Source organism: Melospiza melodia, chromosome 7 (assembly GCF_035770615.1).
Source record: "Melospiza melodia melodia isolate bMelMel2 chromosome 7, bMelMel2.pri, whole genome shotgun sequence".
NCBI lineage: Eukaryota > Metazoa > Chordata > Aves > Passeriformes > Passerellidae > Melospiza > Melospiza melodia.
In genome coordinates, this window is record NC_086200.1 from 30836738 (window position 1) to 30861002 (window position 24265).

Sequence of the window (24265 nt, forward strand, 5' to 3'; positions counted from 1 at the left end):
CCAGTTTTAATTCCAGTGTTCCCATTGTTCTTATTGTGAGGGGAAATATTAATAAATAATAAACAATATTAATAAATAATAATTATATAACAATACTATTATATAAATATATTACATAACATATATAATATCACATAATATATTATGTTATATATTGTATATTATAATATACAATATATATTATATATAATATTATATGATATATTATGTATTATATATTATATATTACATTATACTATATAGTATATGGTATATAGTATATAACATATAACATATAACATATAACATATAACATATAACATATAACATATAATATATAACATATAACATATAACATATAATATATAATATATAATATATAATATATTATATATTATATATTATATATAATATATTATATATTATATATTATATATTATATATTTTATATATTTAATATATTATAATATATAAATATTACAATAGTATTATTTAATAATAAAAATTAATCGATAATTTTGTTGTTCCTTGCACTTTCAACATCAATTCCATGGTAAAATTATAATTCCAGAGAAATCTGGAGCTTGGATTCCTGAGTTTGAACAAACCCAGGGAAGTTGAATTTCCAGCCTTGCTTGGCCATTGCAGGGTGTCCCCACATCATCCCCTCAGCTGCCAAAGGTACAAAAATGATAAATTATCCTCCTACTCAAAATTTTTATTGCTTTTCTCACCCATCCCTGAAGCAGGAAGTTGTCTGGGTCAAGAAACCCAACTCCAGGCATGATTTTACTGCATTTGACCTCATGAGAAGGGAAAAGGAAACCAAGAGGCTCCAAAATTGTGTCAAAGTTCCGAGGGGACACCGGACCCGGCCACCTCTGCTCCAGTTCCCTTCCCTCTGCAGACCTGCTGATCCAAATAGATTTGGGAGATTCCATCCCAGTGGGTGAAATTTGTGTTTTTGAAATTTGTGTTTTTGAAATCTGCGGTTTTGAAATTTGGTCCCAGCTGGGTTTGCCTGCAGGGCTGTGGCTGGGGAATACAGGTGAGGATTTTATCCTTGGGAAAAAAATAAAGAGATTTTGGCCAAAGTTGTATCAGAGGAAACAGTGAATTTTTAGTGTATGAAAAGAAACTGTGAATTTTTAGTATATCTAAAGAAAACATGGATTTTTAGTTCTGGAAGCAGAAAGCAATCGGGGTGGGAGCAGCAGGACTGGATTGTTTGGGATCAGGGAATCAGAGCAGTGTCCCACTATCTCCACAAGGAATTTCAACATTTCTGTTTCTCCTGGGAATGGGAGGATTGAAGGACACGGCTGTTGCTGCTCTTGGGGGTTTTTGGAGCTCAAACCCCATTCCTGTCAGTGTAAAACTCATTTCTTCTCATTTAAAAGCTCATTTAAAACCTCCCTTTCCTCAGTGTAAAAGCTCTTTTCTCCTCGGTGTAAAAGCTCCTTTTCCTCAGTATAAAGGCTCATTTCTCCTCATTTAAAAGCTCCCTTCTTCTCAGTGTAAGGCTCATTTCTCCTAAATTAAAAGCTCATTTCTCCTCACTGATAAAACTCACTCCTCAGTGTAAAATTCCTTTTTCCTCAGTACAAAATCTCATTTTTTAAGTTTTTTTCCCCATCCCCTCGGTGCTCCGCTTTCCCCAGTTTTTTTTTCAGGGGTGATTTTTCTCTCTGCCCTGTTCCTGCTCGCACCCCAGCCACGCTGGGAGCTGGAATTCACCCTCATAGCTGGAATTCCCAAATTCCTGCCTGGCCTGGGAGCTGCTGCTGTATTTGGAGATGCCATTCCAGCTGTCTCCTTCCTTCCTTCCTCCCCAGCAAAACCCACCTCAGCGCTGCCCAGCTGCAGCAAACTTCACCCAAAACCATAAAAAAAAATAAAATAAAAATATGAGTTATGCAAATGGCAATGCTCAGAAAGGCTTTTTTTAGCCCCCCTTGCTGGCGGGCTGCTCGTGGGTCATCTGAAAGTTCCTTTTTTTGGGGTTTGTTTGTGGCACAGATACATTATCTGCCCGGCACTTTGCTCACACAAATGCCATTCAGCAGCGGGTCTGAATCAAAGACAGGCAATGTTCCCTGTCCCGGCGTTATTTTTAGAATACTAATGTTTACTGAAAGCTCACATTAATATTCTTTGTTCAAACCCGGCTAAATTTAGCAGGAGGGAGTTTAATAATCCTGGAGCCACGGGGGGAATGGTTCCCCTGGGATCGCTGAGTTCCCGGGCGCCCTTTCTGCTGCAGGATGTGACTCATTCCTTCTGCAGCTTTAATTCACAATTCTAACCCTCCTCTAATCATGAGACGTTGTTGATGGGATGAGCAAGGTTACACCAAGGTTCCTCCTGCCCGGAGGCAAGAAATGGGAATGATTTTCACTTGGGATTGGTGAAGAGGCAAGAGATGGGAATGATTTTCACTTGGGATTGGTGAAGAGGCAAGAGATGGGAATGATTTTCACTTGGGATTGGTGAAGGGGCAAGAGATGGGAATTATTTTCACTCGGGATTGGTGAAGGGGCAAGAGATGGGAATTATTTTCACTCGGGATTGGTGAAGGGGCAAGAGATGGGAATTATTTTCACTTGGGATTGGTGAAGAGGCAAGAGATGGGAATGATTTTCACTTGGGATTGGTGAAGAGGCAAGAGATGGGAATTATTTTCACTCGGGATTGGTGAAGGGGCAAGAGATGGGAATGATTTTCACTTGGGATTGTTGAAATTTGGGGTTGTGTGTTCCTCCCAGAACTCTGGGTGGCTCAGGGTGCTTCTCCAAGGCTGGGGGAGCTCCCTGAAGGTGTGGGAAGGAGAGCAGGGGAACAGAACCAGCAAGAGAGGAGAATTTCCCCCGAAGCAGCTCAGAACGGGGACAAGGAGGGCAGTGGAATAGCAGAGTGAGTTGGAGTGAGGTTTGAGGGCTGGCATCTCCTCCTGGCGGGGCTGCCAGCAGCAGGGTGACATTCCTGGTGCCAGCGGGTCCTGTGGCAGATGTCACATGGGGGTTTGGACAAGGCAGGGCTGGGGGGAGAAAATAACTGGGGTGTCGCTGCTTTGGGGACTGGGATCAGCCGAATTAAAATTCCAAGTTTTTGGTGGTTTTTGTTGTTGCTGTGTTTTTTTTTTTTTTTTTTTTTTTTTTTTATGTTTTATTTTATTTTATTTTATTTTATTTTATTTTATTTTATTTTATTTTATTTTATTTTATTTTTAATTCCACACAGAGCCCAATTTAAATTCCAAGTTTATGATTTTTTTTTTTTAAATTCCACCCAGGGACAAAATCCTTCCCAAAATCCCACCTCTCCCTGTGTCCTGTCCCTCCATCCCAAATCCCAAATCCCAAATCCCTCTCCTGGAGCCCCCCTTCAGGCCCCTGGAAAGCCCCAAACCGGTCACCCCAAACCCCCACGTGCTCGTTGATGCCATAAATTGAATATTTGAGCTACAAAATCGCAACCCCAAAAGGCTTTTCTATAGAAATGAAACAAAAAAAAGCAGAGGATGAACAGAAAAAAAAATTGAATTGATCCTGATGGGATTTTGGTTTTTATGGAAAAAATAAAATCAGAGCAAAAAATTTGCCTCATACAAATTTCCAGCACAAGTGTAGCCCTAATTTAAAATTAATTTCAATTAATATGCATTTCCTGAAAGAATTCACAGCATGACTACAGCAATGCTTGTTAGAGGATTAGATTTGTGTATATTCCTATTTCCAGTTCATTAATTATGTTAATGATTTGTCTAAACCCACTCAAATTAGGCATCTCACTGTAATTAGTTGGGTGTTGAATATTAAATAATATTAAATATAATAATATTAATATTACAAATAAAAAAGGGGTTCTTGGGGTTTGGGTATTTTTCCATTTAAGTGGCTTTGGGTTGATTTTTGTGTGTTTGGGTTTATAATTCTCAATTTCCAGTCACGGTATTAATTGGATTATAAAAATAAATATAAAAATAATGTGAGATTAAACAACTTGAGACGAGCAGGGTCCTGTGCAGGTTGAGAGAAACCCAAGGAAAGGAATTTTTTCCATGGCTCTTTTTGGGAAAGAATCCTCCAGGAGTTATTTTAGTAAAATAATTGGAATTTTGCAGTGTCAGAATTTCCTTTGAATGCCTTTCTTCAAGGGAACAACATCCAAACAACGAATTTCCCTCATATTTTCCACATGAAGCCAAATCCTAAATAAAATCTACTTGACAGAATCTTGTGGCTGAAGGATTAGTCTCATTTTAATAGAATATCCACAGAATTTATGGAATAATACAAAGCAAAACTCAGGGTACAGATGAAGAGTCTGCTAGCACAAACCACCTAAATTACAACCACTGCAGAAAATGACATTTCACACGTTTGTACAGGTGGGGTTGGGCTGGAAAGGAACAAAAAAAAAATAAAATTAAACCCCTGGGATTGTGGTTTATTGTCCTTTACCAAAACCTGCTGAGTTTCTGGCTGCCAGGAAGGAAGGAAAGAAGGAAATAGAAAAGAGGAAAATGTGCTTTTTGTGGGTTTTTTGTCCCTTTTTCCTGCCACAGCCCTTCCTTGACTCCTGGTTTTTGAAACCCTCTAAAAAAGAGGATTTTTCACCTTTGAAACCTTTTTCTGCGCCTCTGTGTGGAGTAAAGATGGAAAAATAACCATGAGGGAATCTCTAAATATCCATTTACATTTGCACAGCACTGGAGAGGAAGGATTGGAGTGAATTCCTGCCCTGGAATCCAGCTTTGGTTCCTGTGCCTTCCTGGTGAACCACGACAAAAACTCATGGCCAGCCCCAGTTCTGGGTGTAAAAAGCAGAAAATTTGGAGTTTCTGGGGCTGAGGATAAATCCTCCAGGAGAGGGGAAGGGAATTCCTGCCCTGCACAGGAAGAAATTGGATTTTTCAGGCTGACGTGGAGCGAATTGAGGTCCTGCCATGAAACACACATCGAGTAAAACCACCGGGACTTGGTGAATTTGGGCATAAAAGAACATTTCCTGCAGCTAAAACGCGACTTCCCATGGGAGGAAAAACCTCAGGAAAAGTCAAATCAGACCAGAAAGTGCTCGATGCAATCCAGGGAACTGAGAAATGAAGATCTGGGTCCTGCAGGGCTGATTTCTGAGGCAGGAACAGGGGGCACTGAGCCGTCCAGCAGTATTGCTAAAGGGATGAGTTCATTTCATTTTCTCCTTTAAACATATTTATATATTTATAGACTGGTCAAAGTCCCCCTGGAAATGCATTTCCACCAGCAGCAGTGCAGATTTCTCCCCATCCAGCTGAGATTTGTCACTCCACCTTTGGGACAGGGACATTTTCTTTTTTTGCTGTTTTTGTCCAAAAATTTGTAGTTTTTTTTTTTTTTTTTTGCTTTGCAATCAACTGGTTGAAATAAGTTAATAGTAATTAAATTTTTTTGCTGCTATAAAATGCACTTTTGGCATTTCTAATTGATGGGGCGGCAGGTTCTTCTCTGTGTTAAAAGACATAAAAACTTTATCCATGTGTCCATCCATCCATCCATCCATCCATGAACATAAACTTTACATGCTTATAAAGCTGTGCAAAATTAAAATCTAATGCACAGCACTTGGAGTGCTCCATCACAAAGTGCTCTTTTTGAAACAGAACAAAACCAAAAATCTCTTCCAAGAAGTTAAAAATTGATTTTTTTTTTGTATGGAAACGAGTGCCCACCTCCATCTCATGAAGGGAAATTGGGGATCTGTCCTTTTCCCAGCTGAAATTAAATCCCATCCAGTGCCACCCTGCCATGATCCCAGCCCCTTCCAACTTGGAATATTTTTGTCAATAATTGGTTTGTAATTATCTCGTTCAGATGGAATGTGGAATTTTATTTTTCTTTTCCATCTTCAGCCTCTGGGCTGGTGCTGTGGGCGCAGAGCTCTGCTTTCCATCCCTGGCTGGAGCGTGTGAGGAGAACGTCCCAAATGAGAATTAAGGTTTGAAAAGTCATTTTGGTGCTTCCTTGGAGCACCCAAGGGGAGGAAGGGGCTCACCCAGCGTGGTTTTGTTCACTGAAAGGAGGAGAAAAGCAGCTTTGTGTGTCCAGAGGAGCCATCCCCACTTCCAGGAGAAACCCAGAATTCTCCTTGAAACCATGAGAAGGGAATTCTTCGTCTGGAGAATGAAAGGGGTGGTGAAGTGAAGAAATGAGAAGGGGATTCCTCATCTGCAGGAGTTTGAGAGGGGTTTTAGCTGATCATGGGATCAGGAAAACCTAAAATTTGGTTTGGAGGGAACTCAAATCCCATCAGTGCCACCGTGCCATGGGCAGGGACATCTCCCACTGTCCCAGCCTGGCCTTGGCCATTCCAGGGACCCAGCTCGAGGCCATGCAAGCTGGCTGTGCCTCTGAAATCAGGAATTTCCAGAGAATTTTGAATGTTCCTTCATTTCTTTCCCCCTTCCTTTGCTCACAGAACCCTCACGAGTCCCAGCCCCGAATCCCAAGAGTCCAAGTCCCACCTGCACCTCTGGGTTCCAGCAGCCACCCCCGTGTCCTGCACCCTCCATGGGGCCATCCCAGGCTGGAATGTGGAATTTTAGGTGGAATTTAATGTGCTGGAGGAGCATTTCCCTCCTCAGGGAGCCTCCCAACATTTCAGCAGCGTCAGCAGAGAGTGATTGTCCAGTGGAGACCAAAACAGGGCCTGGGGAACTTCCTTATCATGGAAAACTCCTTCCAAACCCCTTTGGGGTGTGTGCCCTCAGGAGAAGGTTCTGTGGGATCCCTTCAGAGTGCCTCATGCTCCTGGATGGGATAAATCAGGAAAAAAACAGGAAAAACCAGGAAAAACCATGAGATTTCCTGCTGGCAACGAGTTCCAGAGGAACGGTGGGAGCTGGCAGTGCTGCACCCGGAATCTTCTGGAAGAAACTCACACTGGCTGGAGAAAGGAGGGGAAAGCTCTTGCCATTGCCTGTGTGGTTGTTCTCAGCTTTTGGGGTGTCCTGGAGGAGCCTGGGGTGCTCCGTGCTGGCCAGCAGCGAGCGAAGGGAAGGTTTTATCGTCGAAACCAAAATAAATTCTCTCTCTGGGCTGGAGATTCATGGGCTGGAGGATGCTCTTGACTTACTCCAAGGATACACAGTGAGTATCTGCGCTGTGCAGTGCTCTCCACGGACCATTCCCTAAACACACCAGAACCTGTGCTGTAAAGTGCTGCTCCTGCTTCGTGTTCTGGGGGGGGTTTGTTTGGTTTTTTGTTCTTCTTTTTCTTCTCTGTTTTTTTAAAAAAAGGAAAGTGATTCCCAAGAGGTGAAAGGACTTTGGAGGCAGAGGAGGCAGGCTCCAGGATTTACAGGGCTTGGGGGAAGGTGGTGGCAAGCTCTTGTCCCCAGAGGTCCTTGTTGAGGTGGTGGCTCCAGGCTGCTCCTTCTGCTCCATCCTCGGTGCTGCTGCCACTCAGGACATGCTGGGAAAAGGGACAGGAGGCATTTTCAGGCTCAAACTGAGGTCAAAAATGTGATTACTGCCACCACACCGACAAAAAACAATGAGGGAATTTGGGTGAAATGGTTGCTGGGGACACTGATGGTGCCAGCCATGGATTTCGTGGGCAGAGGGGACAAAGTGACACCAGGCTGGGGGACCCTGGATCACAAACGGCACAGGATGGGACCCAGCCACACCAAGAGCTCAAACCTGGTCTCCTGATCCTCTGCTGGGGGCACGGGCATGCTGCAAAGAGAAAATAAAAATAAATAAACCTCCAGCACATGGTACATAAAAAATAAAAAATAAAGAAATAATAAATACTAAATAATAAAATACTAAATACTAAATACTAAAATAAATAATAATTATTAAATAATGAATAATGAATAATGAATAATAATAAAATCAAAAATTAAAAATAAAAATAAAAATAAAAATAAAAATAAAAATAAAAATAAAAATAAAAATAAAACAAAAATAAAAATAAAAATTAAAATTAAAATAAAATAAAAATAAAAATTAAATAATAAATAATAAATAATGACTAATAAATAAATAATAATAAAAAATTAATAAATCTCAAATCCCAAATAAATCTCAAAATAAACCAATCCCCCTCTCTGCCCTGAGCTCCAGGAATATTTCAGCCTCATCCAGGGCATCTTTCCCTGCTCCCCTCAGGAATTAGAATAAGAAGAGAGGCTGTGTCTGCTCAGGACCAGAGCCACATTATCCTGGTGAAGGATTTTATCTTCCAAACCCCTCCAGAATTTCCCTTCCCTACAGTTCCAGCCTTTATCAGCTCCTGGACACGCTAAGAATGCCCTGGTGGATCCCAGGGGGGCTCCCAAGCTGGGGGGCTGTTCTCATGCCCAGAGACTCTTCAGGGGAAGGGGAAATCAGAGGAGGGGAGAAATCAGAGGAGGGGAAATCAGAGGGAAGGGAAGGGAAGGGAAGGGAAGGGAAGGGAAGGGAAGGGAAGGGAAGGGAAGGGAAGGGAAGGGAAGGGAAGGGAAGGGAAGGGAAGGGAAGGGAAGGGAAGGGAAGGGAAGGGAAGGGAAGGGAAGGGAAGGGAAGGGAAGGGAAGGGAAGGGAAGGGAAGGGAAGGGAAGGGAAGGGAAGGGAAGGGTAAATCAGAGTCCTTACCTTTCCCTCTCAGCCATGTCTTGTTTCTCCTCTGCCCTGTAAACACAAATCCCGTTGGGAATCCATCCCCAGTGGGAAGGAGGAGCCCCCAGGGCCTTCCTGGGGTGATGGATGAGCCCTGGAGAGGAGCCGCTCTCCATCCCTCCCCAAATCCATCTTACCTTTCTTTCCTGGCCTTGATCCTCTCCTCTTCATACCTGCAACAGAGACAAAACCTCCTCTAGCTGCTGCTGTTCCCTTTTAGCCCCATTTTTTGGTGTTTGCTGAGGGGCAGAAGCTGTGAGCCACAGTCTGGGGCCATTCCTTGGCTGGGGCCAGCTTTGCCCAGGCTCTGGGCAGGTTTGCCCTCCCCATCCATGGATTTGGGCTCAGGACCCCCAGCTGTCCCCCCCAGAGCCCCAGGGCCCCCCTGGCACTCACTGCAGGACACACTCTGGGATCTGCACGTGCTCCATGGGGATGAGCTGCTCCAGCTCCTCCAGGCTGTGCACGTACTGGATCTTGTTGATGAACTTCACACTGGCAGGGAGAGACACACAGAGAGAGGCACTGCCACCCCAGGGGCTCCAAAAACACCTCTGGAGGTGGCACTGGGGGGTCTGAGGGGTGCAGGACAAGGGGGAGCTCCACCCTGGTCACCGCTGGCTGAGGGTGGGCTTGAAATGTGATTTGTGGGATTCAAACCCAGGGAAGGGCTGGGGCTGGGGCTGGGGTGGGATGGAGGTCAGGGAAATGTTCAGGGGTTTGGGATGGAGATCAGGGAGAGGTTCAGGAGTTTGGGATGGAGATCAGGGAAATGTTCAGGGTTTGGGATGGAGATCAGGAAAGGTTCAGGGGTTTGGGATGGAGATCAGGGAGAGGTTCAGGGGATCAGGAAAGGTTCAAGGGTTTGGGATGGAGGTCAGGGAGAGGTTCAGGGGGTTGGGATGGAGATCAGGGAGAGGTTCAGGGGATCAGGAAAGGTTCAGGGGTTGGGGATGGAGATCAGGAAAGGTTCAGGGGTTTGGGATGGAGGTCAGGGAGAGGTTCAGGGATGGGGATCAGGAAAAGGTTCTGGGTTTGCAATGGATCCCAGGAAAGGTTCTGGGATTTGGGAGGGAGATCAGGGAAGGTTCAGGGGTTTGGGATAGAGATCAGGGAGAGGTTCAGGGGATCAGGGAGAGGTTCAGGGGTTTGGGATGGAGATCAGGGAAAGGTTCAGGGGATCAGGGAGAGGTTCAGGGGGTTTGGGATGGAGATCAGGGAGAGGTTCAGGGGGTTTGGGATGGAGATCAGGAAAGGTTCTTCCCCCTGAGGGTGGTGGGCACTGAATTCCCCAGGGAATGGTCCCTTCCCAGTCCTGCCAGAGCTCCAGGAGCCTTTGGACACCTCGGGACAGGCTGGGATTGTTGGGGAGCCTGTGCAGGGCCAGGGGCTGGGCTGGATGGTCCCTGTGGACCCCTCAAACCGAGGATGCTCCATCACTCTGTGATTCCAAGCTCCCACCCCACACCTGCTGAGCCTGGGGCTGCTGTGCCCACCTGATGAAGGGCCTGGAGATGGCCAGGACAGTCCTGATGAACCACGAGGGGTGCACGATGATCAGGGCCTTGAGGTTCTTCCTCAGCCTGGGGACAGGTCAGGGGACACAGTCACATCCCAGGGACGTTTCCTGAGCTGCCCTGTGCTGTGCTGGGCTCCAGCAGGGGCTGCCCAGGTGAAACCCTTGGGAAGCTCATCCCAGCTCAGCAGGATGTGGAGCACTGCTCTGGAAATGTCATTATAAACCAAAATATCCCTGGACAGGGCTGGGAGCAGCCTGGGGTGGTGGGAGCAGCTGTCCCTGCCCAAGGGGAGGGCACTGAGGTGATTTCTGAGGTGCATTCCAGCACCTGGCAGGTGTAAGGAATGTGGGACTGGCTCAGGCTCGTTCCTGCTGAGGAACAGCTGTGGCAGACAACTTTTATAAAAAATCCTTTCCTTAGGATTTTTTCCTCCTGGGAAGCTGAGAGGCCTCAGGAACAAAATGCAAACATTGATTATCTGCTGCTGTGGAATGCAACAGGTGCATCTGGGATTGGTCTCATGTGGTTGTTTCTAATTAATGGCCAATCACAGCCAGCTGCCTCGGACAGACAGCCTGAGCCACAAACCTTTGTTATTCATTCCTTTCTATCCTTAGCCAGCCTTTTGATGAGAACCTTTTCTTCTATTCTTTTAGTATAGTTTTAATGTAATATATATAATAAAACAATAAATCAAGCCTTTTGAAACACGGAGTCACACCCTCATCTCTTCCCTCACCCCTGCGAACACCAGGGGTGACAAGCAGCCTCTGATTTTCCTCTGGAGAGGCCCCAGGAGCAGGTTCCTCACCTTCTGTCGATCATCTGGTAGCACTTCTTGAGCCAGCCCAGGCCTGGCATCCTCCTGCGCGGCGTGGCCCCGTTCAGGTACACGATCATGTAATCCTCAGCCACCAGCAGCTCCAGGCTGCTGATCACATACCTGCCCGGGGGCACCGAGAGGAACCCAGTGAGACCCCAGAAACATCCTCGAGATTTCCGCAAGTGCCCCCGCGCCACCCTGGAACAGCTCCAGAGCCTCTTTATAGGGCTGGGAACAGCTTTGGTGGCCTGGGTGTCCCTCAGGGGTCAGAACTTTGTGCCCTGCTCAGCAGGGACTGTCCCAGCCTGGGCACAGTGAGTCCATCCTGGCCATAATTCCTGCAATATTTGAGTTCTTGGCCTTGTTGGACTCGGAACTGTGCCCATTGTGCCACCAGTGTCCCACCAATGTCCCACCAGCGTCCCACCAATGTCCCACCAATGTCCCACCAGTGTCCTACCAATGTCCCACCAGCGTCCCACCAATGTCCCACCAGCGTCCCACCAATGTCCCACCAGTGTCCCACCAGTGTCCCACCAATGTCCCACCAATGTCCCACCAGTGTCCCACCAGTGTCCCACCAGTGTCCCAGCACTCCCTGGCAGGGCTGGGCTTGCATCCAGCCTGCTCCCAGCTGCAATTCCAGGGAAGCTGCTGTGTGCTCTCCTCTGGATGCCCCGAGCACTGGGAATATTCCTCTGTCTGCTCTGGGGTGCCCTGGCCCTCAGGGCAGCACTGACTTTGACCCTCATCCATGGAGAAAGCTTCCTAAACTTCAAAATGTAATCCACAAAAGTGTGAAATGGATTATAGACAGTGGTGCAGGTGTAGCACTGGGTGAGAAATTGAGGTTTTGGGGTTTTTAGAGTGTTGTGGATGTGAGAAAGATGGAGGGCACAGGGTGCTGTCCTGGGTTTCTTCTTCTTGGGTTTGGGCGGCATTTTGTAATTGGGTGGAAAAATCCACATTGGGATCAGTTATTGGGTTAAAAGGGAAAATAATCCAGGTGTCAGCTCTTAATTGGATGGTTTAGTCTTAAAATCTCTTGTACCAAGAGACTGTTGGCCATTTTGTGCCTTGCTGCCCAACTCACAGCAGCGAGACTGTTTTACTGATAAGAGATAACAAACACCTGAGCCCAAACACGAATTCCTGCCTCAAGTTCCTTCAATCCCAACCCAGACAAACCCACAACCAGGGCTCCCCCAGGCTGCTGTCCCTCCCAGGCACTCACAGGAAGAGGTTCTCCATGATGTAGTGATAATCTGCCAGGTTGCTGTCGGGGAGGTAGCAGGCAGCAAAGACGATGATGGCGTTGAGACCTTCTCCGTAGTATCCTGCCCAAAAAAACCACCAAAGTGACACTTTCCAGGCAAAAACGGGACAGCTGAGGGGAAAACAGCGCTGAAATTTGGCCCAGGCGTGGTTTTTGTGTCTCTGCTCAGCTCCAGGTGAGCGTTTCTCTCTTCAGATATTTTCCACTGTGAAATTTCCTCCTTGGCTTGGTTATAATGTGGGTTTGGGGTTCAGGGAATGGATTTTGGGGTTTTAAAGCTGGATTGCCCCTTGGCTTGGCTTGGACTTTGGAAACAAACCTGACTGCACATGTGTGGACCCTGGAGCATCCCAGGGACTGGCACAATCCCTCCAGATGACAATTCTACAATCACTAAACATTTTCAGCACCATCTGAGCGCTTTGGTGCTTTTCTACCGAAAAACCCCAAATTTTCCCCCCCAAACAGGGCCCAGCCAGCCTTGGTGGGACGGACAGAGGGACAGAGGGACAGAGGGTTTGGGCTCACCTCCGTGCGTCACCACCCTCATGTAGGGTTTGATCATCTGCAGGTCGATCCTGTGCTCCTGCTCGCCGATGATGACGGTTCTCCAGAGGCGCCCGTTGGTGGCACTGCCATCCTCGGTGCCACCGTCCCCAAACAGGTCTGCGCTGTCCCCTGGCATGTTCTTGGCCGTGGCCACCGGGGTGTCATCTGGGAAAGGGACAGAGGGCTCTTGCCTTGAGGAGGAATGGGGAAGAGCTTTGGGAACACCAATGTTGTGGGGTTCCCAAAAAATTCACTTTCCTGTCAGCCCAGGATGCTCAGGGATGATGCTGTGATGGGGTTTCACCTCCAGCCTTGATCTGGGCCAATTTATTCATTGTTTTTATTCTTGGGCCAATTTATTAATTATTTTTATTTTTGGGCCAATTTATTCATTGTTTTTATTCTTGGACCAATTTATTCATTATTTTTATTTTTGGGACCAATTTATTCATTATTTTTATTTTTGGGCCAATTTATTAATCATTTTTATTTTATTTAATTATTAATATATTCGTAATTTTATTTTACTAACACACAGTTGTAATAACTTTGAAAAATGACATTGTATAAATTCGCCTAACCATTCAGAAGAGGGTACAATCCTACAGGTTTTAACCTTGCTCTGCTGCCCAAATATTATAGAAATAACTTTAAAATCTCCCTCTGCTTATCAGAGGGATATTTTAAAGTTATTTCTACAATATAATATAAATTGGGCCAATTTATTCATAATTTTTTGGGCCAATTTATTAATAATTTAAATTTTATTTAATTATGAATATATTCATAAATATATATATATATATATTCATATGTATATATATTCATATATATATATATTCATATATTCATTTACTAACAAAAAATCTTTAAAATGAGGCAGAAAAAACCACCCCAACCCCTGGAAACACTCACCCAGAACCAGGGTTGTTTTACCTTCCCATTCCAGCTCATTGATCAGGGCCAATTTATTCATTATTTTTATTTTTGGGCCGATTTATTAATTACTTTTATTTTCGGGCCAATTTATTCATCATTTAAATTTTATTTAATTATGAATATATTCACAACTTTATTTTTCTAACACACAGTCGCAATAACTTCGAAAAATGGTGTTCTTTTACCTTCCCATTCCAGCTCGTTGCCGTTGCCCAGGAACTCGAGGGAATCCGTCTCGTCAGGGGTCTCGATGTCGTCCACGTTGATGTCCAGGTCGTCTGGGGTGTCCAGGAAGTCGTCGGAGAGGATGGAGCCCTCGCTCTGGTCCAGGGAAATGTTGATCTCGGGTGCCACCAGGGTCTTCCTCTTCCGATGGGCCCCGTTGAAGTTCAGGGTGTTGGGGGGAGCTGGAGTCCAGAGGAAAATAAAACTGACAGGGTGTGTGGGGTTTGGGCAGTGCTGTGTGATCTCACGAGGTAAAAAACCTTAGATTTGGGGCTTTAGTGCATAGTAATATATAGAAACCAAGGTAGAAAATTTTCGGTAGGTTAATTGCCTTTTTTACACTTCCTTCTTCTTCAGTTTTCTCTAATTACGTCTGTGCTGCAGGTTTCCAGTAATCATAATCGAGTTAGAAGCATAAATAATAGAGATATCAACTATAAATATAAATAATATTGATACCAACTGTTTATCAAAGAATTAAGACTTAAATAGCCTTGGATAAACACCAATTTAGCTCACTTTCTCGACTTGTTAGTGAGAGCTTGCATCTCGTAAGTTTGCAATAAATAAAGATAATATTGAGGTCTCACTCTGGAGTGAGACTTCAAAAACGTCTCCTGAGTTTTATTCCTCCTGGCCTTAGAACAAGCAAGAGCCTGGCATTCCAACACATTCTGGGGGCACAGAGCAAGGCATCCTCAAGGATAATTCCTGCTGGAACATGGAGCTGGAGCCCTCAGGGTGCTGGGTCCCACTGGAAGGCACTGGGATGGGAGCACCCACACCCCTGAAATCCCAGTTTCCTCCCCCAAATCCTCAGGATGGATGAACAGCTTCAAATCCCTGCTGGTTCCCTCTCCCAAGTGAGAATTTTTAATTTTTTTTTTTTTTGGTGGAGAATCCAAGGTTTCCTCCCTGCCTGGCAGCTCCCCTGCGCTTGCAGAATTTGGCACTTACAGGACGTGGTCTCGTCCTCCGTGGGGCTTCCCAGAGACTCCATCCCTGTCTCCTCTGGGAGAGGCCTGCAGGACAAAAACACAGCAGAGAGCGGGGGAAATGAGGCGGGGAAAATCATCCTGAGGGAATGGAGGCAGCAGGGAAAAAACCCAACCCCAGCTCTGCCCTTTCCCTTTGTCACCCTGAGGGTCTGGGCTTCCCTCCTGGCTGCTCTGTAATCCCCACTGACCTCCAGACCACCCCAAGGGATGAAAAAATCCAGCAGGGAGCGAATCCTGGCCTTGGCAGCGCTCTCCTCCTCTGTGTTCTGCTCATTTTCATTCTGCAGGAGCTCCGAGGGGCAGCGCCAGGCCCTGGGGCTCCTCATTAGGGCACCCCCTAATTAATTAGGGCACCCCAGGGATGTGTCCCCATTCCCTGGCAGGGCTCTGGGATGGGCACAGCACACAGGCAGGGATGTTTTCACCCCAATCCATCACAGCTTTATCCACAACCTCCTTCCCCAGGAACTCCTTGGTTCTGGCTCTATTTGGGACCAGTGACCTCAAATTGTCACCTCAGCTTCCCCTGGGTGACTCCCAGCCCCTGCTGTGGGCTGGAACTGGGTGGAATCCATGCTAAAATCCAGGTATCAGCATCCAACCCCTATTTTGAGGCCACCCCTCTTTTCCTGGGGTTTGCAGCCTCTCCTGCTCAGCTCCTGCACCCTCCCAGCTCAAATCTGGGCCCCTCCAGCTGGAGGCATCAACGGATTGGAAAGGTTTCCTTGCTAAAATCAACGCCCAGGGTATGGCTGGCACCCCTGGGCAGCTGCTGGAGCTGCTCCTGCCCCAGTCTGGGTGGGAAAAGTGGGAATTTGGGTCTGGGCTGTGGCCAGGAACCTTTGCTGTGCCTGAGCCTCACCCTGGGCGCTTTTCCCCTCAGCTGGAGCTGGGATTTGTTCTGGCCCCTGGAATTATCTGTGTTTGACATTTCCTCACCAAACCCCACCAACTCCACCAGTCCACGCTCTCAAATCTCTGTTTGAGATCCCTCCTTCCCTCTGGCCAGGGAGGAGCTGCGAAATCCCTGGGACAAATCTGGGAATGGGGATGGGGATGATGATGAGGATGAGGATGAGGATGGGGATGGGGATGGGGATGGGGATGGGGAGGATGAGGATGAGGATGAGGATGAGGATGAGGATGAGGATGGGGATGAGGATGGGGATGGGGATGGGGAGGATGAGGATGAGGATGGGGATGGGGATGGGGATGGGGATGGGGATGGGGATGGGGATGGGGATGGGGATGGGGATGGGGATGGGGATGAGAATGGGGATGAGGATGGGGATGGGAATGGGGATGATGAGGATGATGAGGATGGGGATGGGTTTGAGGATGGGGATGAGGATGAGGATGGGGATGGGGAGGATGAGGATGAGGATGGGGATGAGGATGAGGATGGGGATGAAGATGATGAGGATGGGGATGAGATGAGGACGGGGATAAGGATGATGAGGATGAGGATGAGATGAGGATGAGATGAGGATGAGGATGGGGATGAAGACGATGAGGATGAGGATGGGGATGAGATGAGGATGGGGATAAGGATGATGAGGATGATGAGGATGAGATGAGGATGAGGATGATGAGGATGATGAGCCTGAGCAGAGTCGCTGTCCCGCAGCCCCATGGCCCCGGCAAAGGAGGGAGGTGACAGCGGGGACAGGATCCAGCCCAGCTCTGCCCCGCTCCTTTCCACGACACCGCGGCCACCAGGCAAATTAAACCCCATGAATATGCAGATTAAGGGATAATCCCCGGCTGCCGGTCACTGCATATTCATGAGGGCTCAGCGCCCGATCAAAGGCAGGTGCAGGACCCCCGGGGCACAAGGAAAAACCCCCCCGAGCCCCCCTCGGCTCCCCCTGCCCGCGCCCACCCGGGCCTGGCGCGGTTTGTCCCGGGATTTGGCGCCCGGCACGGCTTGGTGACACAGCATCCAGATGGGGATGAGGGAGGAGAAGGGAGGGCAGCTGAGTACGTGCTGCTCACACCGAGCTCGGCTCGCGCGGGCCGAGGGCAGGAAAAGCCGCGCTCACCTTCCCCGGGGCTGCTGCGGGGCGATCGCTGCCTCCTCCCGCGGCTCCTCCCGCCTCCGAAACCCCCCGGGACGAATTCGGGGAGAGCCGGGGCTCTGCTCGGGGGCCTGGGCCAGCCCCGGCCCGCAGGGACAGAGCGGGACCGCGGGGTGAGGGAGGGAGGCAGGAAAAGATCCAGGAATGGATGAAGGGACGGATGCAGGGAGGGATGAGGGGAGGGAGGGATGCAGGAGGGAGGCAGGGATGGATGCAGGGAATAGATGCAGAATTAGATGCAGGATTAGATGCAGGGAATAGATCCAGGAACGGATGCAGGAATGGATGCAGAAATAGGTGCAGGAATGGGTACGGAAATGAATGCAGTGATGGATGCAGGGAATAGATGCAGGAATAGATGCAGGGTTAGATCCAGGAATGGATGCAGTGATGGAAGCAAGGATAGATCCAGGAATGGATGCAGCGATGGATCCAGGAATGCATACAGGACAGTTGCAGCGATGGATGCAAGGGCAGATGCAGGAATAGATCCAGGAATAGACGCAAGAACGGATGCAGGGATGGATGCAAGAACGGATGCAGGAAGGGATGCAGGGACGGATGCAGGAGTGAGCATGCTCCCGCTCCGCGCCGCCCGCGTCTCGGTCACGGCCTCCCCGCCCCGGGCCGCCCGAGCCGGGCCGGGATCGGGGCCGGGGCAGCACCGAGGATCCGCCCGCTCCTCTCCCGGCTCCTCCTCGCAGCGGCTGCCGCTGTTCGGCCTCCCAGAAACGCTGGAATGTCGGCCCGGGCCCTCAAGCAGCGCCCGGGTTCTGTTTTTCTGTTTTCCCGGCCCAGATCTCTGTCTAGGATGTGGCTTTGCTTTTCCTTTTTTTTTTTTTTTTTTTTTTTTCTTTCGGGGCAAGACTGCCTAATGGCAGGCAGGCAAAAATAGCTCTGCAGCAAATCAGCTGCTGGAGAGCGGCTGTCCCACATGCAGCAGCTCCTGCCCTATTATTGCAATGCTTCCAGCGGGGAAGCGGCTGGAAAAGGACAATTTATTTATTTTCATTGCCGGCAGAGCCCAGCTGGCTTTCCCTGCTTTGCCTGGGGCTGTCTGGGCTCTGTCTGGCGTCGTTCCTGCTCAATCCCTCCGGAGGAGGCTCCTCCCAGGGCTCTGGCCTCATCCCTCCCCTCTCACATCCCTCTGCCTTTCCCGGGGTTCATTCCCAGGGCGTTTTCCTGGGTTTGGGGGTGCCTGGAGCTTTCCAGGAGGGATTTCCATGGAATGCTGGGCCTGGAGTTTGCTGCTGCATGGGCAGAGCGGGACTGAGCTCCCAGGTGGTGCCCCAGAGCCACAGCAGTTTTATCTGGATATTTAGGAAGCTCTGGGATGATCTTTTCCTTCCTACACCTTCATTTCCCGTCTCTGTTCTCTGAGCAGCCTGGTCTGCTGGAAGGAATCCCCACTTTGGGAGGGAGATGAGTTTTAAGGCTGCTTCCAACCCATTCCACAATTCCCATCCATCCATCCATCCATCCATCCATCCATCCATCCATCCATTTATCATCCATCCATCCATCCATCCATCCATCCATCCATCCATCATCCATCCATCCATCCATCCATCCATCCATCCATCCATCATCCATCCATCCATCCATCCATCCATCCATCCATCATCCATCCATCCATCCATCCATCCATCCATCCATCCATCCATCCATCATCCACCATCCATCCATCCATCATCCATCCATCCATCCATCCATCCATCCATCCATCCATCCATCCATCCATCATCCATCCATCATCCATCCATCCATCCATCCATCCATCCATCCATCCATCCATCCATCCATCCATCCATCATCCATCCATCCATCATCCATCCATCATCCATCCATCATCCATCCATCCATCCATCATCCATCCATCCATCCATCCATTATCCATCCATCCATCCATCATCCATCCATCCATCCATCCATCATCCATCCATCCATCCATCCATCATCCATCCATCATCCATCCATCATCCATCCATCCATCCATCCATCCATCCATCCATCCATCCATCCATCCATCATCCATCATCCATCCATCCATCCATCCATCCATCCATCATCCATCCATCCATCATCCATCCATCCATCATCCATCCATCCATCATCCATCCATCCATCCATCCATCCATCCATCCATCATCCATCCATCATCCATCCATCCATCCATCCATCCATCCATCCATCCATCCATCCATCCATCCATCCATCCATCATCCATCCATCCATCCATCCATCCATCCATCATCCATCCATCATCCATCCATCCATCCATCCATCCATCCATCCATCCATCCATCCATCATCCATCCATCCATCCATCCATCCATCCATCCATCATCCATCCATCCATCCATCCATCCATCCATCCATCCATCCATCCATCCATCCTCCATCCATCCATCATCCATCCATCCATCCATCCATCCATCCATCCATCCATCCATCCATCCATCCATCCATCCATCCCTTTCTTTCCCACACTTCTCTCTCCTTTCCCTCCATTAAACCCCGGGGCTGGCAGGGATCCAGCCGCTCTCAGAGGGAATTTTATCCTCTCTGGGGCTGGGGAGGAGGGAAGGACAAACGCCGCGCTGTGGGCTGCAGCACAGAGGGGCTCACAGGGCACGCAGCTGGGGCTGCCAGGAACAGAGCCAGGCTCATCCCAGGGAACAGGAGCCCCTTTCTCTGTGCCTGGCATCGCTGGGGCTCTGAGCCTGCAGCTGCAGGGGCTGCGCCAGCCCCGAGAGCCCCCGGGCACCTGCAGGGGCTCCAGATCCAAGAACAGGCAGCGTTGGAAGGGAGCTGAGAAACCCCCTCAGTGTCACCCCTGCTGCCCAGGCAGGGCCACCTGGAGCAGGGGAATCCACACCTCGTGGGTTTGGGATGTCTGGAGAGGGAGAATCCACACTCAGTGGGTTTGGGATGTCTGGAGAGGGACAATCCAGACCTGGTGGGATTGGGATGTCCCTGGAGCAGGGGAATCCACACCTGGTGGGTTTGGAATGTCTGGAAAGGGAGAATCCACACCCAGTGGGTTTGGGATGTCCCCGGAGCAGGGGAATCCACACCTGGTGGGTTTGGGACGTCCATGAGAGGGAGAATCCCAAATCCAGTGGGTTTGGGATGTCCCTGGAATGTCCATGGGTTTGGGATGTCTGGAAAGGGAGAATCCACGCCCGGTGGATTTGGGATGTCCCTGGAATGCCCCCAGAGAGGGAGAATCCAGACCTGCCCCGGCAGCCTGGCAGTGGGAATGAGCTGGGAATGGGGGTGGGAATGTGCTGGGGGTTCAGGCACTCGGGGATGGGTTTTGGGATGGGTTTGGCACCCCTGTGCAGCTGCTGGAGCCGATCTGGAGGGGGAAGGTGCCACTTTGGCACCTCCTGTCAGCCCCACAGGGCTGGCACCCGTTGGGTGCAGGGATCCTGGCACAGCAGCGCTGCTGTGTTTGGGATTCTGCTGGCTTCAGAGCTGGGAATGAGTCCATAAATCCATAAATGCACTCCCACGTGCATCCATCCACCCTCTGTGGATCCCTCTATCCGTCCCAATCTCCCTGTGCCCCACACCCAGCTCCTTCCCATGCCTACCCAGAGATGCCAAAAACATCCCCAGATTTTTGATGCGCTCGGAGCAGCCCCAAAAATTCTGAGCCCCTGTTGGAGTTCAGGCTCCTGTTGCCTCCGAGGCCTGGACATGGACCCTCCCACTCTGATGGTCTCTCACAGGGGAAAAAAAAAAAATTAAAATGATTCTGGTTTTGTTTTGTTTGTTTTGGGGAACACACCTGGGGAAGTCCTCGTCCTGCCACTCCTCCTTCACATCCACGTTCTCCATCCTCAGCGTGGCCTCCGTGGTGCCCATGGCTCTCGGGGGGCCGGGGCCAGCAGATCCCCCAGGAGGGGCTCAGGCTGCAGAGGGGAGGCACAGAGGTTGGCATGGATGGGGCACCCACACCCCTTGGGAGGGCAGGGTGAGAGGGGATTGGTTGGGAAAAGCAGAAATTCTGCACTCTGGGCACGTTTTGGGGCACAGGGAGGAGGTGAGGGTCGGGGCGTGGGTCTGTTCGGGCCCCAGCTGCTCCCCCTGACACCCACAGGGTTCCCATTCTTGTGTCTCATCCGGCACCAATCTGCTCATCAGTCCCTCTGTGCTGAGGGAGAGGAGACGAGGGGAGGGTGAGCTGCCCTGGGCTGCCCTGGGGCATTCCCAGATTGGCATTCCAGATTGGCATTCCAGATTGGCATTCCAAGATTGGCATTCCAGAACTGGTATTTCTGGGATTGGCACTCCCAGACTGGCACTCTCAAATTGGCATTCCCAGGTTTGGCACTTCCAGATCGGCATTCCCGGATCAGCATTCCCAGACTGGCATTCCCAAATTGGCATTTCTGGGATTGGCATTCCCAGATTGACATTCCCTGACTGGCATTTCAGATTGGCATCCCAGGATTGGCATTCCAGGATTGACATTCCAGACTGGCATTCCTAGATTGGCATCCCAGGATTGACATTCCATGACTGGCATTTCTGGGATTGGCATTCCCAGACTGACCTTCCCAGATTGGCATTCCAGACTGCCATTCCCAGGACTGGCATTTCAGGATTGGCATTTCCAGATCGACATTCCCAGACTGGCATCCCCAGATCGACATTCCTAGGATTGGCATTCCAGACTGGCATTCCAGGATTGGCATTTCTGGGATTGGCACTCCCAAAATTGACATTCACAGGACTGACATTTCAGGATTGGCATTCCAGATTGGCATTCCCAGGATTGGCACTCCCAGGATTGGCACTCCCAGACTGCCATTCCCATATCGACATTCCCAGACTGGCATTCCAGGATTGGCATTCTCAGATTGGCACTCCCAGATCAGCATTCCCAAACTGCCATTCCCGGGATTGACATTCCCGATTGGCATCCCAGATCGGCATTCTCAGGATTGGCATTCCGGATCGGCGTTCCCAGGATTGGCACTCCCAGACTGGCATTCCCGCCCATCCCAGCGAGCCCCTGGCCCGGTCTGGCTCCATCCCTGCCCTTCCCTACCCCAGACACCTCCAGGCTCTGGAAAATCCCGATTTCCTCCCCCTGGCCGGCGGCAGCTGCTCCGTGCCAGCCCCGCGGGCATCATGGAGGGACCGAGGGAGGAGGAGGGAAGGAGAAAAGGAGAAGGGAAGGAGAAAAGAAGGAGGAGAGAAGGAGAAGGGAAGGAGAAATCCCGGCTGGAGGCGGCTGCAGCATCCATCCATCCATCCATCCATCCATCCATCCATCCATCCATCCATCCATCCATCCATCCATCCATCCATCCATCCATCCATCCATCCATCCATCCATCCATCCCGTACTCACCGCTGCCGCTGCTCAGAGGGGAACAAAGGCGAGCCCGAGCCTTCCTCCCCGCCAGCTCCGCATTCCTCCTCCCGCTGGACGCGGCTCAGCAGGTGCGGCCCGCGGATGGCGGCGGGGACGAGGAGGATGAGGATGGAGCGGCGTGCGGATGCATCCAGGTCGGTTCTCCCGGCAGCGGCCGCTGCTCCGCGGTTCGGCTCGGAAATAGGGACGGGCTCGGGGCGTTATTGCTGCTCCTCCATGGCTGCTGCTGCTCCCCCGAACGCCTCCGCGGGATTTCCTGCTGGATTTCGGGATGCGGCGATGGCTTTTGGGATTCGGTGAGATTTTGGTGATGGTTTTTGGGATTCGGTGATGGCTTTTGGGATTCGGTGATGGTTTTTTGGGGATTCGGCGATGATGGTTTTTGGGGATTCGGTGGTGGTTTTCCGCCCGCAGCTGGCGGAGCCTGCGCTCCCCTAAATCAGCGAATTAATTCCCTGCTCTGCAGGAGGGGAGGGACAGCCCCGGAGCCCTCCCCGTGCCAGCGCCGCCCCAATCGGCTGCCAGGCTCCGAACCCGTGCCCGGCTGGGCGGGTGGAGCCGCCAGCGCTGGCACAGGGGGTGCCAAGGGTAGGGCTGCTCCTGCAGGAGGCACCGAGGGGTCTGCGGGCATCGTTCCCTGAGAAGGGGAAAGTGCCCTGGGATTTGGGATTTGGGTGCATCATTCCCTGAGAAAAATACCCTGGGATGTGGGATTTGGGATTTGGGGGCATCATTCCCTGCCATAGCTCCATCCCTGTGGATCCCTCCTTCCTTGTGGATCCCTCCTTTCCCTGGATCCCTCCTTTCCCTGGATCCCTCCCTGGATCCCTCCCAGCCATGCACAGCTCGGACCTGCAGAGGTCCCCGCGCACCAGGAGATGGAGGCAGGGAAAGAATTCCCGCGGGATTTCTCCAAGGGAAAAGCAGGAATTGTGAATTTACCCAAAAGCCGAGTCTGGGAGTTCCATGCCAGCCAGGAATTCCTCCCCAGTATCCCACCCAGCCCTGCCCTCCGGGTCCTGCCCCTCCATCCCGCATCCCAAATCCCTCCCCAGCTCTCCTGGAGCCCTTTGGGGCCTGGGAGGTTCCTGTTGACCCTCAAGACCTTCCCATGGGCTCCCTCCTCCAGGTTCTCCAGGTCAGGAGTTGATTCTCCCCAAGGATGGACACTCCACACCTGCCCTGCCCAATCTGCTCCAGTGTTTGGCCACCCTTAAATGAATAGAAAATATAAAATTTAAAATAAAAAAAAAATTAAAAGATAAAATATATTTTAAAATAAAAATATTAAAATTAAAAAATTAAATTATAAAATATAAAAATATAAAAATTAAAATACAATACATATATTTTAAAAATTAAAATATAAAATATAAAAAATAAATAATTTAAATTATAATATAGTTATAATAATATATAATAAAATAATATAAAACATATATTATTTTATTATATATTTAATATATAATTATTACGATATTTTATTATTATATATTTAATATATAATTAAATAGTATAAAATATAAAATTTCAAAAATAAAATATAAACTGTAAAATTAAAAAATAAAATACAAAATATAGATTTTAAAAAAAATAAAATATAAATTACAAAATTTAAAAAATTAAAATATAAATTTAAAATTTAAAAATAAAATATAAATATAATATTTGTCCTGTCTTTAAAGGGAATTTCTGGGTCTCCACTCCTCCACTGGCCTCTTGTCCACTCACTGGGCACCTCTGGGAAGAGTCTGGCTCCAATCACTGGGAGCTTGGCGAGCTGAAATCAAGATGAAACATTTGTTGCAGGGAAAATAAAAGTTATTTTGGGTCCTTTG

General features: G+C 49.0%; 1 protein-coding gene across 3 annotated transcripts; it reads right to left on the minus strand.

Annotated features, from left to right (window-relative positions):
* Nucleotides 1-4215: 4215 nt before the first annotated feature.
* ATCAY (ATCAY kinesin light chain interacting caytaxin) lies at nt 4216-22890 on the minus strand. Of its 3 annotated transcripts, XM_063161165.1 has the most exons (13): nt 22404-22890; nt 20832-20955; nt 14917-14981; nt 13920-14141; nt 12775-12960; nt 12205-12307; nt 10959-11090; nt 10124-10210; nt 9024-9122; nt 8765-8800; nt 8604-8639; nt 7665-7700; nt 4216-7434 (listed from the first exon to the last, which is right to left on the minus strand). In XM_063161165.1, the coding sequence occupies exons 2-13, from the start codon at nt 20906-20908 to the stop codon at nt 7425-7427; spliced, it is 1089 nt and encodes a 362-aa protein (XP_063017235.1). In that variant the 5' UTR covers nt 20909-20955; nt 22404-22890; the 3' UTR covers nt 4216-7424. The 3 variants fall into 3 exon arrangements, with proteins under 3 accessions (XP_063017235.1, XP_063017236.1, XP_063017237.1); XM_063161166.1 differs by lacking the exon at nt 20832-20955; XM_063161167.1 differs by lacking the exons at nt 20832-20955; nt 22404-22890 and adding an exon at nt 17000-17044.
* Nucleotides 22891-24265: the final 1375 nt, after the last annotated feature.